This window comes from Apodemus sylvaticus, chromosome 13 (genome assembly GCF_947179515.1).
Source record: "Apodemus sylvaticus chromosome 13, mApoSyl1.1, whole genome shotgun sequence".
Lineage (NCBI taxonomy): Eukaryota > Metazoa > Chordata > Mammalia > Rodentia > Muridae > Apodemus > Apodemus sylvaticus.
In genome coordinates, this window is record NC_067484.1 from 31,041,226 (window position 1) to 31,061,405 (window position 20,180).

Sequence of the window (20,180 nt, forward strand, 5' to 3'; positions counted from 1 at the left end):
TCAATGGTGAAAAAATGCAATAAAGGCAAATTTTAAAATGAAACATACATAATTATTTGAGTTAAGAAAAGAAAAAGGTATGTGCTTCCTCGCTTGGCTTTCAGATTGTTCTGGTGAAATGCAGAGTTCTCAAGCCCCCAGCTGGGGAAGATGGCTCTGCTGGCAAACCACTCACTTTGCAAACATGAGGACTGACGTTCATATCCCTAACACCCAGGTAAAGGCCAAGCACGGCAGCATGGCCTGGCCCCGTAGTCCAGTGCTTGAGGTGGGTACCTGGGGCCCCTTAGCCAGCTAGTTCAACGTTCCCAGAGAGTGTCTGTCTCCAAAGGGGCTGGCTCAGCGGGTAACAGTGCTAGCCACACACACCCTGATGGAAGGAGTGCCATCTCCTGAAAGCTGTCCTCTGCGGACCAACAACATGACTCAGCAGTTAACAGCACCTGCAGCCAAGACATTGAGTCCCATCCCTGGGATCCACAAAGTGGAGAGAGAGGACATTCCTACATACTGTTTGTCCTTTGACCTCCACACATAGGATCGCACACATACAAATAGAAGATTGTATTATTTTTTAAAAGTTGTATTCTGGCTTCAGCACAAGTACATTGCATGTGAAGACTCCCTCCCACACACACACATGTTAAATGTTTTAAAATGTAAAGAGTAGCTATTGACTGATATACACCTTCCCTAACATACACATGCACTCAAACACACACATGCACCACACTGGATGTCTGGTGATGTAACTGTGTGTTAAAATAGATTAATAAACTCCCTAATTTACATAAAATACACAGGAAGACCAGGTGGCATTTTTCAATAGTTGCTTCAGTATCAACTTTTATTTAATAGTTGAGGCTACAGTATCAACCTTCAGAAGCATACATATAAATACAGTCACAGACCATAAATACCCATTGGGTAAGATGTCTACCTTCAGGAAAATAAAAAAAGAAATAAAATAAAATAAAATAAAATAAACTTCAAAGTAAACAACCTTAATGTTGAGGCCCACTAACTACTGAGGTAACTTCATTCAAAATGACAAGCCACAAGACACCCCTCCCATGGTCATAAGACCTTTGTCTCAAAAGGAAAAATGAAACCGATACACACGCTGAAAGTAAGCAAAGTATTTAAATTATAAATAGGTAAAATAAATATTATTCCTGGTAAAACTCAATTGTGAAATTCTCAATTTCTTTTGGACAGTTTTTACTTTTAGTCAACTGACAAATTAAGTGTTTATGGGCTTAGTTTCAACTCTATGGACACCCTGGAGAAAGAACACACAGTTATTAACATAGCCCATCACTTTCGGAAGGCATCATGACCCTGTGGTCAGAACAGGCAACATCCGTTCAGTTGTTGTCAAATATATACCAAGTGTAAAAGAACTCTCCCCAGTTTTCACCCTAAAATTGATTGGCCCTTTTCTCATCTCCCACCCCTCCACCTCGTCTTATTCCTATTGGTTCACTTTTGTCAAACTATAAATGACAAGAGAGGCACCTGGGATATATAATATCCATGTTTTGATAAAATACCATTTCCTGCCTTTTTAGGCCCAATTCTGTTTCTGTTCCCACTTTTAAAATCCTTTCAGCCCCTGATCAGTTGTTTCCATGTCTCGGCTGATACAGATATTAAAAAAAAAAAAAAAATGCCAAAGTCCAGAGACGTCCTTTCAGCAGACAGATCAACACCTTTGCATACTTTCTCAGTAGTAGGACAGCTGGGTTTAAGGTTCATTTCTTAGTTATTAAAGGAGCCTCAAGGCCGGCTTTTAAAAAAAAATGGTCCTACCTTACAGTACTAACAAAAATATACAAAAAAAATCCTTACTCTAAGCTTGTGAGCTTTCACTTCCAGTAACAGACAAACCCAGAGAGTATAAGATCATCCCGTGATGGTTTTCATTTACAGTCTCTGAATCACGTATCTGCTGGCCACCCGCCTTTCGGAAATGTGTTCTCCAGTCTCTTGCCTCTTTAACCAGGACTGATTTGCTATTGAGCAATCTGAGTTTCACATTTATAGACCAAATTAAAAATGAAACTCTAAACCCAGTGATGCTTTTAATCCCAGCACCCGGGGAGGCAAAGGCAGGTGGAGTTCAAGGCCAGCCAGCCTGGTCTACAGAGGGAGTTCCAGGATGGCCAAGGCTACACAGAGAAAAGGAACCCTGTCTCCAAAAACAAAAACAAGCAAGAGGGAAAAAGAACTCTAAGAAATACTGTGACAGGTTACAGAATTTTAGAAACTTCTCATGAATGTCTTACTAAGTTTTAATTATGCCAACTTTTAAAAGTTTTTAAACTTTTCTCAGGTTATATAAAACCCAACTCTTTTTTTTTATCACATATTATTCAATCTGCAAGAGTCTGACTGGCACCTACTGACCTTGCTACACTTCTGATTTCCCCAGTTACTTTGTTGTCTCCCCAGTTACTTGGTTGTCTCCCCATAGTCTCCAATTAAATGGTTACAGTAACACACTTTAAAGTCATCTAAACAGACACAGTCCAGCTAAACTTGTAGTGACCTATGAAATCAATTTTCACCATAACATTCAGTGTTATAAAAAGTGAAATGTTTCCTCTTAGAACATTATAAGGATGGAACTAAATGGCACATTGTTCTGGAGTGGTCAAAAAGCAATCCCAACAGACTGTCCCCATACAGTATGACCACTCGCCACGCTCCTTTCTATTACAACCTTCGGCAAAAACGCCAGAACAACTCTGAAAAGACAGATTATTACTAGTTACGTCCCTAGCTCCACGACTCTTCTAGTCTTGTTTTAAAAAATAAAATAAGATAAAAATAAAAATAAGCGAGGTTTCACGTTATCACATCTCAAAGAACGATTTCTAAAAGCTTTCCCAAGAAACTCATTTCTCTCTCCTTCATCATCCCTACTCAGGGAACCAAAAGCAAGCGAGCATTTTTTCCTCATCACGTCACAGTCCATCCAAAACCAGACATTTGCATCAACGGGGGAATGTCCTTCCTAGGAGGTCCCTTCTTGCAAAAGCCTTTGAAGACCTCAGGTTATTAAATTGAAGAGCTTGGAAATAAAATTCAGGAGTTTCTGCCGTAAATTCACTTTGTCTCCAATCCTCCGCAGTTGAGCACACTCGTCCTTCAGGTCTGAAAAACAGAGTCAGAGAACTCTAAGTCCCAACTGTAGAACAGTGAGAGTTAACACAAAATCCAAATGAAAGGCAGGTCTCAGATGCTTCTGTGACTTTAGTGCACCTGACTGTCCCAACAAGGTAATATAAACACACATGGGTCAGGTAAGGGTATAGATAGGCATTTGCTTTGTTTTGTTTTGTTGTTGTTTTTTTTTTTTAAAGCAGCTTGGATGAGATCAGTTCTCTTCTAAATATAGAAATTACATGTATTAAAAATTTACCAGCTGTGCCATTAGTCAGCCCTTAGCTGTCTCCCATGATGTCACACCTTTCTCTTTTATGGTTGTGTAGGGAACAAAAGTCAAATTCCAATATGATGGGCTATTTTCAAGTAGACTTTATCTTCTAATGGCAGTATCTCCTAGCCCCCATACATCCCTCACAGCAGGAAATAAACATACTCTTTAGAAACTCTTTTTCTTTCTTTTTTTTTTTTTAAAGATTTTATTTATTTGTTTTATATATATGATGAGTATGCTGTATCTGTCTTCAGACACACCAGAAGAGGGCGTCAGATCCCATAACAGATGGCTGTGAGACACCATGTGGTTGCTGGGATTTGAACTCAGGACCTCTGGAAGAGCAGTCAGTGCTCTTTACCACTGAGCCTTCTTCTTTCCAGCCCTAGAAACTCTTTTTCTTTCCCCATAAGAATGATAAAAATCTCATTGTAAAGTTGGAGTTACACTTTTAAACAAATTTATTTTGGTGATTTTAAGCAAAGTCTCCTGGCTTAACAAACCTGCAGTGTAGCTGATGACCCTGAACTTCCTAACCCTGCCTCTGCTTCCAAGTGCTGTGTGAACGGAACTGCAGCCTGGCTTTCTAAAATAATTTTCAAATTTACATTTTGAGGTAGACTAGCTTATTTCTACCAGCCCGGTCCGTACCAATCCATTGTCTTTATGGAGAAGAGTAAAGAAGAAAATTTGATTTGCATATTGATAATTATTCCCAAATTTTCTTTGAACTGAAGTAATTAGCTGAATGTTATTAAGAAAACTAATATGTGCATGCCTTTGATCCCAGCACAAGGGAGGCAGAGGTAGGGAGATCTCTGAGTCCAAGGCCTACCTACAGAACTAGTTCCAGGACAGCCAGGGCTACATGAAAACACCCTGTCTCGAAAAGCAAAAAAATGAAGATACCGCCGAAGATGTGAATAGCTGACAATGCTTGCCTAAACTCAAGGTCACCTTCAACTACATAAACAGGTTCAAGGACAGCTTGTACTTAAATGAGACCCTGCTCCCCCTCCCCCCAAAAAAAGAAAGAAAAAGAAAAAGCTCCCTCACCCCAGCAATAAAATAAACACTACAACAGTCATGAGTAAACCGCCTAGACGTCCCAAAGGTAGACAGGACTCCTCCCATTCAAGCAAGCACCTGAGGGAGCTGACCTGGGGCTAATTAAGCCCGGGTCCGACCTAGCTCTGTAACACTTCATCAGCAAGCCTACTGGATTAAGAAATGAAAGACCAAAAAAAGGCTGCTGCAAATGTCTGATAAAACAGCAATTCTGACCTTCAGATTTCCAACTCCTAAAGCAGTTGGCTGCAGATCTTTGATGAGACTCACAAAAGTGCAGAATGAAAAACAAACAAAAAACAAACAAACAAACCCTACTCCCTGCCGGTTAGACCCAATCCCTCCCCACCCCACCCCCAACCTTTCCAACCAGGACAGTTAAAATGCTAACTAAGGAGGAAGACCTCCTGGGTTCCAGAATTCAGGCACCCCAGCGAGGTTTCCTTAAAGAGCTCGCGAAGGGAAGAACTGCTTGTTAGTCCTGGGGGGTGGGGACTTTCACAGTGACAAGTCCTCTGAGCTCCCAGCCTTGGACAGCTCCCCCCTGGCTGCCAGTGATTCCCTAGGATAGCCGTCAGCCCCCACCCCCACCACTGCGGAGGTGGGCAACCTGCAGAGCAAAGAAGCCTGGCTACCATGCAAGCTGCTGCTTCGAGAACTTTCTTACAGTGTTCCTAAAGCACGCGCCAGGTGGGCACGAGCACCAACGGACTAAGCCGGGCCTCCTCCGCAGCCCCGCAGCGCCCGGACCCTTACCTGCTGGCACCCGGGTTGGGCTCGGGCTCCTCATCGCGCTCTTTGGCGACTTTTTGCCAGGGATCTGCGCCAGAACCGCAGTTATGTCCGGTGCACTCCACATGCAATACACTTTGTCTCCAATCTTCCTGAGTTGAGCTGGGAGCTCAGGCGGTAGCTCTGCAAAAGAAAACACCTGGAAATTAACATCAAAAGCAATCCTACCGGGGACTCGCCAATTAGCACATTGGAAGATGCTTCTTCAGTGCACAACCCTGGTGGCTCAAAAAAAGTTACTAATAGAGAGACAAATCACTTTAACCAACCCAGTGAGATCTTCCTTTTGTCACTCAAAGTTGATCAGAGGATCAGAAGTCAATTTCTAAAAACGTGTCATTTAAAGTAGATCTGCTTTTCCAATGGCGATGTGTCATTGCCCAATTATGGCCCTCCTTTAAAAACTTGTCATTTTCTCATTTTAAAAAAGCCCTCATGGAATTTAATAGTCCACAATTCTTAAAATGATTAAAAGCCAAAAGTTTCCCTACAACCCTATTCCGTACAAATCCATCACATCTACAGAAAAGCAGAAAAGTTAAATTCATGTCTTACTTTCTATAAATTAGACATTCTAATAGCTGGAATTAACTAAATATTATGACACTGTCACAAGTAAAATTAACATGCAATCGTCTACTTTTAAAAAATATTTCAAGGACCAATTTTGGTTGTTCTGGTACCCCTCAAGACTAGGACCAAAAATTATGAATACAAATTTAAAAGCTGGTCTGTTCTGTAAACAAGATACCCGATGCTTAGACTGTCTGTGAACTCCAACTTTAAGCACATAGTAAAACAAGCTAAATAAGTAAACTTATTTTTGGATAAATTTCTGTATTGGCTGAGTGAAATCAAAGGTTCTAAGAGATTCCATAATGTATCATGTTTTAATGAGTTCCAGGTCAAATATTTTCGGAAATATTCACAAACCACTATTTAGGGTGCAACATATTAAACGTAGGACACAAATTGAGAAATCCCGATTTCTACGAGCAATTAGTACTTTCTCAAAAGGGAGAGAGGCAAAAAGCAGCTCCAAGATTCCAGGGCCAGACATTCTCGACAACTGCTCTACCCTTGAGCTCCACCCCAGCCCTACTACCTTGATTTGGGAGGAAAAACTTGGTTTTTTGAGCCGGTCTCACTAATGTGACTGAGTGAGACCTTAAACTATACAGTCCCGGCTAATTCTCCTGCCTCAACGTCCTGAGCGCTGGAGTTAGGGACAGGTACTCCCGGCAACGTATTTTTATTGGAGCTACACATTCACCACCACTTGACCTCGAGACACGCTCTGCTGCTCTTTAAATCTGTCTAGACAATGCCATGCTCGTGTAGGACCTTCCAGAAATATGGTCTGAACGCTTGGACACCACCACCCTCACACTGGCAATGTACCACTTCGGCATTTACCGCCGGCTTTATAAAGCAATAACCGAGAATGCCCCGCAAAGCTATTTCCGGACAAGAGTCTTGCAATTCCTTAGCAGGTGCCTGCCACCTTTGATTAAGATTTATAAAAAATGGGGGGGGGGGCGCTAGCCTCAACAGTTACAGAGTTGCATGTGAGGGTCTGTAGCAGAGTAGGTGGGTGAAAGACTCCAGAACCAAATTCTATTCTCCAGGATCTCCCTCCCTCCTGTTTCCAATCCAGACAATTATAAACATCTCAATACTAGCATCTCAATCCCACGCCTCCACTGGTTCAGGGCGTGAGCGCTAGGAGAGTTCGAAGTTTGAACACTACTTTTCTTGGTGTTGGAGGTGGAGTGGGGATCGAGATGAAGGGGGCTCTCAAAGATGGTCTGGGGAGGAAGAAGGCCTGTCAGGGAAGCGCTAGGCCGGGAGGCCTCTCCCACCCCCACCTGCCGCTAAAACCATCTTCCAGGCCACCGCCTGCACATGTATTTTTCTCTCCACCTGGTTCCTGGTAGAGCAATCAGAGACTCATAAAACAGACGGGAATCCCGGCCTAAAATGCATCTGCTTCCCAATGACACGCTGGACTGGACTCTCCCTGAGGCCCGCAGTCTCGGTAGAAGGCCCCGAAGAACTTTCTAGACCAGTCGAAGGCACGAGCCCGGGAGCCGATTTGGCCAGAACATGCAGGCGCGTACATTCTAGCCCGAGCCCCGAAGGGCTGAACCGCCCCGCGTATGACCTCAACCCCATCCTGCCTGGTGTCCGCGGGCCGAACTGCTAGGTACCTGCCCGCGCTGGGTTCACTGGCGCGTTCCGACGCGCCTTTCTCCCGGGCATCTCAGAAACGCCGCGGCGATCTCCGCTGCGCACGGGGAACTGAGGTCCCCAATCTGGGTTCTGGGGCTCCCCACCAAGACTCGGGCTGCGCGAGATGGACCGCGGGTGTCGCGAGCCAGACGCACCGAGCTTCGGGAGGCAGCACCAGCGCTTCTCAGTTCGGGCGCCCCAGCCAGCTCACGGGTTTTATGGGGACTTCTCCGGTGACGTAATATGACGACAGCCCGCCCGTGTCCCCGCCCCTTCGAGCGGCAGCGGCGCGGGAACCGAGCTAAGCGGAGCAGGTCTCGAGACGCACCCGAGCGCAACTTGCCGGGGCAAGCCTCCGACCCACGGCGGAGGACGCAAGGAGGACGAGTCCTGCTCAACCCCCAAATTGCTTTCTTAAAAAACGAAGGTGGGAGGGAAGGATAAACCCTTGAGAGGTCGTGTCCATTGCTGGGGCAGTGGCGCCGGTCAGGAATGACTTCGAAAATCTTACTGGCAACAAAGCTGGGGGTGGGGTGGGGCCAGGTGGGGCCAGGCACCTAGACTTTATTATTCTTCGCCAATTAGGGACGAATGTAAACAACCCCAGAAAAGAATGGGGAAGGGAAAACTTTCGAATTCTAAAGTGTGGTTCGTTCCAAGGAAGTGAAAAAGACGAAGTCCTTAAAGGTAGACGTCATCTGAGAAGAGTCCCAAGTTCGAGTACAAAATTAAACTTTGGAAAAAGTTGCGTAGTGACTACGATTTGTTAAGATAAAGGAGAAGACGGTGTATGCCTTAGGCAGGCGCGTTCGGGTGTGGCTCCGGGCTTCAGGGAGGGACTGGGATATTGAAAAGCTGAGCCCCGATTTCCTCTGGCTGTGTTGATACAGCTCAGAGAAGGGACCACCTTCACCTACGAAGTGTCCAGATCCTTTGTGGAGGGAGGAAGAAGAAATCTCTGGGAAGAGGAACTTCCTTGAGCCCTGTTGTCTGGCGCTTGAATAATTCTAGCTAACAGGCTTGAAGGCCTTCATGATAAAGACTTGAGTTTGCATTTTGTCGTCCTGTCCTCAATCTGGCGCTGGGAAAGTTTGGTCACTTTTCAGATGAAAAAACTAATTTGATAGTGATTAAATCGCCCATATGCTCCTAGGCAGACAACAACACCCCTCTGAAGTGACCCCAGGCAAGTCCCAGCACTGGGGACTCACTGTTCTCAAAAAATGGAGTTGCTTTATTTTGCGTTTTATATGGCTCCGTTTGATGCTGACCCTCCAAGTTCAATCCACGCAGCTGCATAGAATTCCGGAAAGCGTTCGAGTTGTTCACACTAGTTTAAGCCCGAATTGCTGGGGTCTCTTGGAAAATGAACTCCAGTAACACAGACTTCATTTTCCAAAATAGCCGCGTACAGTGGGAGCCGCCAAGTTAGAGGGAACTGGAGCCCCCAACTCCCGCTGCCCTGCCGTCTTGTTTGTTTCCATTCAGGGGTTCCTGTCTGCTTCTCAGCCTGCTTGATCTCCTTAAATCATTCCATCTGCACCAACCAGCAAATATTTATTTATTACTTGGCCTAGGGGACTCACACGGAGAGAATGAACTAAACTACTTGGTTTTAGCAGCTTTGTTTTAAAGGTGATGTTGGAAGTGTCTGAGTGTGGTAAACAGGAAGGGGCAAGTATGAAACAAATTTTCATCACTTACAAGGGTTTTGGAGGGGAGGTACGGATGAATTTGCGTTCCTCAAATCCCTCCCAAAGCTCACACTGACTTCTTTAGTTCATTAGAATACCGTTAATTTATTGATTGTATCAACTAATAAACTTAGTTTAAACCTCGGGCCCTGAAACGTAATGAAGCCACACACAGTGAGAAAAACAAATTATAATATTGTTTACCCACAAAAAGCTTGCCTGGAGCAATCCTATCTTCTGTCATTTTCATTATAAAAGACCTTTGATCCATCCAGGATACAAACCTTTGAAAAAAATCTTTGTCATTAAAAAAAAGAAAAAAGAAGGGATTTGATTTGAGTGGGCTTCAGAGAAGGTCAAAGCAGGCCATTGATAGATGACATTTGAAATTGTAGAAGGTTTTTGTTTTTTTTTTCTTTCTGATCTACCTTTCTAGGAATTTTGTTTTCTTTCTTTCTTTCTTTCTTTCTTTCTTTCTTTCTTTCTTTCTTTCTTTCTTTTTTTTCTCGAGACAGGGTTTTTCTGTGTAGCCCTGGCTGTCCTGGAACTCACTCTGTAGACCAGGCTGGCCTGGAACTCAGATATCCACCTGCCTCTGCCTCCTAAGTGCTGGGATTAAAGGCGTGTGCCACCATCGCCGGGCTCTACCTTTCTAGGAAGAGAATTAGAAACCAAATGTGAAAAGCCTGTGTTCCTCATAAAATACTGAATAAAATAAAATGCCAAATAAAAATTATAAGTTTGCCTTGCAAAAATATTAATCATGGGACTACAGGAGCTAATGAAATAATGAAGTTATTATTAAGTGTTCTAATCTCCTACAAACTGAGGGGTGGGGGTACTGATAAGGACAACGACTTTTAAAATCATTACCATGGACCAAGCTCTCTGACCCCTCAGATCCTTCAAAAAGAGCAGGCAGTATCTGTGGCCAAAGATAACTATGATCCTCCTGCCTTCACTTCCCAAGGACTAGACTATACTACAGGGATATGCACTGCCACACCCAACTGCCAGTGTGGTTTTGTTTTTGAAGACAGGGTTTCTCTGTGTAGCCCCAGATGTCCAGTAGCTCTCTCAGTAGACCAGTCTGGCCTTGAACTCAGAGACCCACCTATCTCTGCCTCCAGAGTGCTGGGACTAAAGGCTTGTGCCACCATGCCCAGTTTAACAATTTACAGAGATATAAGCAAATTGATGTAAAGTTCAGAAGAACGGATGTTTCTCCCCATGCAATGATAGTGCACAATCTGCTCTAGGCTCACAGGCTGTTTGTCCCGATTCTGACAGAGCAGAGCTGTTTGTGCTGTGTCCTGCACACATGCTGGCCAGCCTGAAGCTTCTGCATGCACTTGGGGACCTAATAGTTTGAAATATGGAAATGAAGTTATTATTAAGTGTTCTAATCTCCTACAAACTGAGGGTTTGTTTGTTTTTTTAAAAAGGATTTTCCAGGGGCATTCCGGTCTAATACAGTTCCTCTCCACTTGCCTATTTGACAGCTGAGGAAAGATAATTTGGTAGTGACAACGGCCTAAATTTTGCCCCAAAAGTACTGTTTGGATATGTAAAAGCATTCCTCCCCTTCCCCCCCTCCCCCCCCCCCCCCCCCCCCCGTGTGTGGTGTGTGTGTGTGTGTGTGTGTGTGTGTGTCTGTGTGTCTGTGTGTCTGTGTGTCTGTGTGTCTGTGTGTGTGTGTCACTCTGACTGAAAGTGGTGAGATTGATTGGCTCAGTCCCAAACACAAGTATGATGCCTTCCTTTATTCCAGCAGTGTGTGCCCAGGGAAGAATAACAGTCTATTAGCATATATCTTTTTTTTTCCAGCATAAATTTAATTGACGTTTTAATCCTATATTAGCCTTTTATGGCTTCAGTGACAAGGTACCACAGACCTGGCAGTTTAGAACAATGAAACTGAGGTAGTCAGATCTCTGTGAGTTTAAGGCTAATCTGGTCTAGAGTGAGTTCCAGTACAGTCAGGGCTGTTCCACAGAGAAACCCTGAATAAACATCTCTCTCTCTCTCTCTCTCTCTCTCTCTCTCTCTTTCTCTGTGTGTGTGTGTGTGTGTGTGTGTCTGTCTGTCTGTCTGTCTGTCTGTCTTTCTCTGTGTATCTCTGTGTCTGTGTCTCTGTCTCTCTCTGTCTCTGTCTGTGTGTGTCTCTGTCTCTCTGTCTTTCTCTCTCTGTGTGTCTCTGTCTCTGTCTCTCTCTCTGTGTGTCTCTGTCTCTCTCTCTCTGTGTGTGTGTGTGTGTGCCTGTCTGTCTTTCTCTGTGTATCTCTGTGTCTGTGTCTCTGTCTCTCTCTGTCTCTGTCTCTCTGTGTCTCTGTGTCTCTGTGTCTCTGTCTCTGTCTCTCTCTCTCTGTGTCTCTGTGTCTCTGTGTCTCTCTCTCTCTCTCTCTCTCTCTCTCTCTCTCTCTCTCTCTCTCTCATGGTTCTAGAAGCTGGAGGCCTGAAATCAAGTTGTCAGCAGGCGCCATGCTGCCTGTGAGTCCCCTAGGCAGACTCCTTGTCTACTCTAGCTTCCAGGGTTTGCTCATGATCCTTGGCATCCCATGGCTTGTAAATGTGGCACTCCAGTGTCTGTGCCTCAATCCTGCAGCAATCCTCCTGCCTCAGATTCCCGAGCAACGAAATTCCAGGTATCTGTAAGTATGTTCAGCTCTCTCTTCTGGTAAAGGTATCTCTCACTATTTTAGGGCACACTCCAAGTCAAAATGACTTCATTTTAATTGAAGACTACAGACTATTCACAAAGTCATATTCAGTAGTTGGAAGGCCGGGACCTTACATGAGGAGGGAAGTATAAAACCAAAACTCTTATCATCTCCCTTTATCAGCTCAGTTGTCTTTAATAACAAACACAGGGCTGGCGGGTTGGCTCAGTGGGCTTACCTACCCTGAGACCGACGATGGAGTTGGATACCCACCTTCTGTGCTGACTCCCACAAATTTTCTCTGCTTCTGCCATCTTCAGTGGCCCATTCTGTCCTTTCAGCTGAGGTATCATTTTGTGCTCCTTTGGTGCCAGTTTTTCTATTGTTCTGGGGTATCACAGATGTGACCATCAAGCATGTTTGTGCATCATCTCATCATTCATTTATTCATTCATTCATTCATTCATTTCAAAGACCACGGAAAAGAAATAATAGTGTTTTCCCAAAGGACCAGTGAGGGATTGATTCTGAGTGTAGCTGATTGGCAGGGGCCTAAATAACCTGTAAAAGCTCTGGTTCATATTCAGATCAATGATGCACAAGCACCTACCAGTGGAATATTGGACACAGGTCAGCACTGCCTGACTCCTTACGGTAGTAGAATGGTTGATTTTCAACAAGTCCAATCAACTAATGGATACCCATTGGAAAGACGACTATTAGTCAGTGCTGTATTGATCAGGACACTGAAGACTGGTAAGATGAGGTTTATAGTTATTGATTGCTACTTATGCAACCTGTTCTCATAGAGAAACAGAACCCAATGGTTACCCAGTGTCATCTGTGGCAACTTTAGGATTAACTACTGAGTTCATATGAAATGCAGATCCAAGTTCTGCCAAACTTAATTCCCTCTATGAGCTCCCAAGTCACAGTGATGTGAACGGAGAGGAAGAGATGGCGTCCGAGTTCAGGTGGCTTCCAATCTACCTAAAGAAAACATGTACGAAGCACATGAGATATATTTTGTTGTTTTGAGTATTTGAATACTTGGTCTCCAGTTTGTGTCACTGTCTGTGGAGGTTTAAAGAAGTGTTGTCTTGCCAGGCAGTGGTGGTGCACATCTTTAATCCAAGCACTTGTGAGGCAGAGGCAGGCAGATTTCTGGGTTCAAGGCCAGCCTGGTCTACAGAGTGAGTTCCAGGATAGCCAGAGCTACACAGAGAAACCCTGTCTTGAAATACCAAAAAAAAAAAAAGTGTTGTCTTGGGGGAGCAGGCATGTCACTGGAGTTGGGCTCCGACAGTTTAAAGAGCCACCATTTTGGACTCTCTCTTCCCCTTTCGAATTAACTCTCAACTTCAAGATTATGATTCAAGACAGAAGTCCTCAGCTTCCTGACCATATTATATCACTCCTTCATAGACTAACTCTCTGGGACTTTCAGCCCAAATAAAGTCTTCTATAAAATGATCTTGCCTTGATCATGGTGTCTTTATCACAATAAAAGAAAACTAAAATATAAGAAGTCACATGAGGCTGTATTCCAGCTCTGGGGGTTGGGTGGAGGGTGAGGGGTAGGGGAAGGGCAGGGGTGAGGCAGGAAGATTGCCAAATGTTTGAGGCTGCTCAGGCCTATAGAACAAGACTATGTCTGGTTGTGAGCCACCATGTGGTTGCTGGGAATTGAACTCAGGACCTCTGGAAGAGCAGTCAGTGCTCTTAACCACTGATCCATCTCTCTAGCACCAAGACTATGTCTTAAAAAGATAAGAAGAAAGGGGAGAGGGAGAGGCAGCAGGAGCATATGATTTAGAAACAATAATAGAAAATCCTTGATCTTAGACTACCCTTTAACCTTTGTTATAGGAGAAAAGGCAGAGTTGGAAGAAGTGATACAGACGGATGTAATATGATGGGAAAGGGGAACTGGAAGACACTTAGCACAGCCCAATCCTTCCAGTGTCATCTCTGGCATGTGAACGTGTAACCTCGGCAGTGACTAACAGTGTGCCTTTAGGAGGAGATGCACTACCCTTCACTCTAGCTGAGGGACCTGGACTCTGAAGGGGCTGGATTCTCTTTTCTTATTTTAAGATGTATTTCATTTTATGTGTATGCGTGCTCTATCTGCATGTACACCTGTGTGCCAGAAGAGGGCATCAGATCCCAGCACAGATGGTTGTGAGCCACTATGTGGATGCTGGGAATTGAACTCAGGACCTCTGGAAGAGCAGTCAGTGCTCTTAATGGATGAGCCATATCTCCAGCGTTGGGAGCTGCATTCTTGATAACCATCACTGGTAGTTATTTAAAGCACCAACCACGTCCCAGTGTGGAGTGAGCATCCCTGCCTGACACAGAGCAGACTTAGGAGAGTGGTAGACATCAATCCCTTCAATACTAGCCTCCCAGACACTTCCCCAGACTCTCTGCTGAACATTTGCCCTTGCTGCTACCTCTGCCTCTGGAATGTTCTTTCTCCTGATCTTTATCTCATCTGTACCTCCCTCAAGATGAGGGACTCAGTCATACACTACTTTCTCAGTTGCGACTAAGGGACAAGGTGACATGACTTAGTGTGAGTGTACCTGTGTAATTTAAGAGAATTCCTGGGTTGAGCATCCAACACAGTAAAGGGAGGGAAGCCCTTTTCTAATAAGCCTGTCTGAATTTGCTGTCCAGTGACTGTCACCCACCATAGAATCTGCTGAGTAACTTTATTATTTACTGTTATATTTTGGTGGAGCTGGAAATATTTTTCTTCTTGTTGTTGTTTTGTTTGTTAGGCTGGTATTTGTTTTTTCTAGACAGAGTTTCTCTATGTAGCCTTGGTTGTCCTGGAACTAAATCTGTAGACCAGACTGGCCCCGAACCCACAAGAGATCTGTCTGCCTCGACCTCCCAAGTGCTGGGATTAAAGGTGTGTGTAACCACAACCAGGCCTTCTTCTTTCTTTTTAAACATAGATTTCTGGAGATTACACTCAGGTCCTCATACTTACAAGGCAAACTATGCTGACTAAGCTGTGCCTGCTGCCCTACTGTGCTCTTTTGAAATTTAACCCACAGACACCCAGACCTTGTGTGTCCTCACCTCTGCTCTTCCCCATGCTTATAAGGACTGTGTTTGGTGCATGTCGCATTCTGCAAGTAAGTGTGGAATAAAAGCAAAGCCAGTCTGGGATGAGGCTTCATGCTTACCTGGCATACAGGAACTTGGGTTCCATAGCCAGCACTGCATAAAATTTGATATGTTGGCAACATCCTGTGAGCCCAGAACTCAGAAGGCCGAGGCAGGAGGACTGTGATCCCTGGGATTCAAGATCATCCTCCACACCCAGCAAGTTAAAAATAAATAAAAGCAAAGCTCAAACCCATCATAGGACCTGTAAGAACTTTCTACTTCAAGGCGATTTGTAGACTGGGTTTTCTTTTCTGTATTCCAATGAGAAAAACCAGATCCGGGAGAGATGAAGTCACTTGCCTACATTCACAGAGCTAATGAGTAAAGAGAAGCAACTTTAACCCAAAGTCTAAGCCCAACAGACCAACGGAAAAACTAGTGATGCTCTAAGAACTGGCAGACACTGGGCATCGAAAGTGTGCCTGTTTGCTTTCTACGATTACTTCCCGTTAGCAGCAATATAATTCTGGCTTCAAACATTTCAAAGCTCGTGCTGGGCACTGTGGCACAACTTTAATCCTAGAATCCTAGCGCTTGCCCTTGGGAGGTAGAGCAGGGCAGTCTGTCTGTGAATCTGAGGCCAGTCTGATCTAAATAAGTTCCAGACCAGATAGCAATACACAGAAAGATTCTGTATCCAAAAAAGAAAGAAAGAAAGAAGGAAGGAAGGAAGGAAGGAAGGAAGGAAGGAAGGAAGGAAGGAAGGAAAGAAGGAAGGAAGGAAAAAAGGAAGGAAGGAAAGAAGGAAGGAAGGAAAGAAGGAAGGAAGAAAGGAAAGAAGGAAGGAAGGAAGGAAGGAAGGAAAGAAGGAAGGAAGAAAGAAAAGAAGGAAGGAAGGAAGGAAAGGAAATAGAAGGAAAGAAAAGAAAAAGAAAGAAAGAAAAGAAAAAATAAAAAAAGGTTCAAGGCTCAGAAGGAGCAGAAAGGACAGTCAGCAGCCATTCCTGCCCCTTTCTAAGTTGTCCCTGTTGGGAAGAGGACGAGAATGACACCTTAGCATTGCCGCAAACAGCAGAGTGAAGAAGAATCACCAGGAATCCCAAGATCTCAGTTGACTGGCATTCTGGAGTAGTCCATGAGGCGTTCATATATGTGTGTGTGTGTGTGTGTGTGTGTGTAGCTAGTTATTGAACCCAGGGCCTTGCCCAGCCTAGACAACACTGCAAACATTCTATTACAGGGCCATATCCCCAACCCTTGCGTTTCTGAGACACGAACTTCATACAAAGTCTCACATCTGTCATTCCTTGGATTTCTCAGTGTCGATATTTAAAATGTGCACCATCATACCTGATGTTCAAGAGCAGCCTTTGCGGGGTTGGGGGTTTAGCTTAGTGGTAGAGCGCTTGCCTAGCAAGTGCAAGGCCCTGGGTTCTGTCCTCAGCTCTGAAAAACAAAAAACAAAAAAACAAAAAACAAAAAAAAACAAAAACAGAACAGCCCTTGCCCAAACTGCAATGATGTTATTGTCTAATGATAATGGATCCATCGATAATCCATAGAAAGTACAGTTTCAAGAAGTCGTGTCATAGCTGGATGTGATGGTTCACCACTTGTAAGTTTAGAAACCTGGAGCAGGAGGATCACCATGTATTAAAGGCCCAAATAATATATTCCAGGATAGCCTGAGATGACATCTTTAAAAAACAAAACAAAACAAAACAAAAAAGTTGGGCTATGGAGACATCTCAGTGGTTAAGAGCACTGACTGCTCTTCAGAGGTCCTGAGTTCAATTCCCAGCAACTTTATGGTAACTCACAACCATCTGTAATGAGATCTGATGTCCTCTTCTGGTATGTCTGAAGACAACTACAGTGTACTCACATACATAAAATAAATAAATAGTTCTTTTAAAAAATCTAGGGTTGGGGAAATGTTGGTCTTCCAGAGGATTACAGTTCAATTTCCAGTATCTACGTGGTGACTTAGAACCATCTGTAATTCCAGTTCCAGGGGATACCCTCTTTTGGCCTCCAGGGACACAAAGCATGCACATAGTATGTATATAAACACATATATACGGGCAAACACTCATCCGTATATACATACATACATACATATATACATACATACATACATACATATATACATACATACATACATACATATATACATGTGCATACATATAAATGTTAATTGTATTTTTGACATAATATCTTACTGGGTAGCCCAGGCTGGCTAGGTTCTTGCTTTGTAGAAAGCATGCTGGTCATGAGTGCACAGAAAATCTGCTGGTCTTTGCCTCCTCAGTATTGGGATTAAAGGCATGTGCCACTGTTGGACATAACCCCGTGGCCATCAGTCACGCAGAGCCAGGCCCCTAGTGTTCTTGCTGGACTCCACCTCCATAGTCAGTTGGCTACAGCCAGGTTTGCCCCACCCCACAGTTACCTGGCAATAGCCAGGTGGCCCAGCCCACTACAAAAGGGCCTGTGGGCTATGTGACCCCTCCTCTCTCTCTTGCCTCTTTCTCTCCCCCCTCCCCCCTGTTTCCCTGCTTCCCCTCTCTCTCCATTCTTTTCCCCTCTCTCCACATGGTCATGGTCAGCCCTAACCTCTCTACCTCTTCTTTCCCTCTTTACTTTAGTCTCTTTTCTTTCCCCTACTTTTCTATAATAAAGCTTTAAAATCTTGGCCTGTCTCTTTTTATCTAACCTCCCTCTCCCGTGTTGGAGAAATGGAACAGGCCTGAGCATCTCCAGCCACCAGAAAGGACCCAGTACTTCCTGCCCAGCCAGACTTCCTCTGCAGGTACTGGGGCCTCTGCCCCACAGGATGAAGACTGGACCAAAGACTCTTCCACTCAGCTGGGCTCCCTATACAGGTACACAGGCCCCACCCACTATTCCCTACCTGCCACCACATCCAGCAAAAATAAATAAATATTTTAATTGCATTTGTAACAACAAAAAATTGTAAGTATTGCATGCATGCTTATGTACTTGCAAATCATAAATGAAGTCTCCATCTTCAATACAAGAAGACAGAAGATTGCATCTTCAATGGGAGATTTTGTGCAAATCTATAAATGCAGTATCAGTCCATTCCTTGTCACATGGAGAGTTCCTTAGCATGTAAGACAACAGTGAAGTACAAAGCAAATGCAAGGGCAATATTTAAAGACAAATAATATGAGAGGAGAGTTAAATATACAGACCTCAAAACAATGAATGAACCGTATCACTGAAAAGACCTTTCCATCAGGGAAGACAGACGCATTACTCATAAGTGGTCTAAGATGACAGTCAGGAAAATATACCTTACCCTACCTTACTATGTAAATCACAACAAGATGATCTCAGCCAATAACGCTTGCCCCAAAACCTTACTATGTGAACTCCATATGGTGGAAAGAGGTACCTCTTTCACAAGATACCCTTTAATCTATATGTTTGTACACACTTATGTGCATGTGCACGTGTGCGCGCATTCGTGCACACACACACACACACACACACACAGAGAGAGAGAGAGAGAGAGAGAGAGAGAGAGAGGGAGGGAGAGAGAGAGAGAGAGAACACATTCAAAAACTTTTTAAGGCTGGAGAGATGGCTCATTGGTTAAGATCACTGACTGTTCTTCCAGAGGTCCTGAGTTCAATTCCCAGTAACCACATGGTGGTTCACAACCATCTATAATAAGATCTGCTGCCCTCTTCTGGGGTGTCTGAAGACAGCTACAATGTACTCACATAAATAAAATAAGTAAATAAATCTTTAAAAAAAAAAAAAAAGCAAAGAAAAACTTTTTAGACAGGTCTAGGACGGGAGAGATGGCTATTTAAGCCTGCTGATCTGAATTCAATCCCCACAGCCTGTATAAAGATGGGAGCAGAGAAATAATTCCACAAGGTTGCCCTCTGACCTCCACAAACACACAAACACTGATACATGTTTTCAAAAAGAATTATTTGTAAATTCATAAAAAGTGCTGAAACAATTGTAGACATGTTCACAACCTCCGCTTTGTGAAAACATCCTGTTAATCCACATCCTAAGAGCGCATTTGGGTTCCAGGAAGTTTAAAAGTTTGGATCAGTAGAATAACACTAAGAACAAAGTTGCAAGACGAAGGCCAGAAGTAGAAAACAAAGGTTACATCCAGGCCGTTCGCCAGCCACTTGGTTCAGGCCCTTGACAGCCGCTGCACACTAGCTGTGCACACCCAGGCAGACAGCTGCATGGGTAGGGAAACATGAAGCCAGACAGAAATACCAGACGGAGGGGCCTGAGCCGGCAGGCTCCGCAGGACTCATGCCATTCACCCTTCAACTGCCCTCCTCCAGTGTGTGAGTAACCAATGTGACCCCGGCAGCTCTCTCCTGCTTCCTGGCTCCCTCCTCAACTCTCTGGCTCTTCTTTGGTTGCCTCTGAGATACAACACAAGAACCCAAGACAGAGTAGGACCCCAGAGTTTATGAGTCCGGAACAGCTGCCACTAGATGTTTCAAATCAAATCTACCTTTGCGGAAACTAAAGACAACTCTTCAAACCCTTGCAAGAGAAACTTGAAGTCACTAACCAGCCTTTGTTGACTTCTGTTCCTGACTCGATATCTTTTTATTTAAAATAGGGTCTCCTGTCCCCCAGGGTACCCAGAACTTGAGGGTGCCATTGACCTTACTGTGCCCTCACCCAGGTACTGGTGGCACAGGTTAGAATTGTCAGAAGCTTAATTATTTGAGACAGGGTCTCACTATGTGGTTCTGGCTGTCCTGGAACTCATGATACAGATCAAAGTCTCAGATCTGTCTGTTTCTGCCTCCCGAGTGTTGGGATTAAAAGTAGGTGCCATTTTGCCCAGCTGATGTTTAAGTTTTAAAATTTAATTTCCTAGTCAGGCGGTGGTGGCACACGCCTTTAATCCCAGCATTTGGGAGGCAGGCAGATTTCTGAGTTCGAGGCCAGCCTGGTCTACAGAGTGAGTTCCAGGACAGCCAGGGCTATACAGAGAAACCCTGTCTTGAAAAGCCAAAAAATTAAAAAAAATTAAAAAATTATTTTCCTTACTTATGCTGAGTGTGTGTGTGTGCTGCACACATGCCGCAGTGCCCACATGCAGCTCAGAGAGCAATCGAGGGAGTCCACTGTCTCCTTCTACAT

General features: G+C 44.2%; 1 protein-coding gene across 1 annotated transcript; it reads right to left on the reverse strand.

The window, feature by feature from the left end:
- Positions 1 to 813: 813 nt before the first annotated feature.
- Positions 814 to 7,732, reverse strand: Pmaip1 (phorbol-12-myristate-13-acetate-induced protein 1). The gene is made up of 3 exons (XM_052155801.1): positions 7,516 to 7,732; positions 5,270 to 5,428; positions 814 to 3,159 (listed from the first exon to the last, which is right to left on the reverse strand). The coding sequence occupies exons 1-3, from the start codon at positions 7,565 to 7,567 to the stop codon at positions 3,056 to 3,058; spliced, it is 315 nt and encodes a 104-aa protein (XP_052011761.1). The 5' UTR covers positions 7,568 to 7,732; the 3' UTR covers positions 814 to 3,055.
- Between the last annotated feature and the right edge of the window lie 12,448 nt (positions 7,733 to 20,180).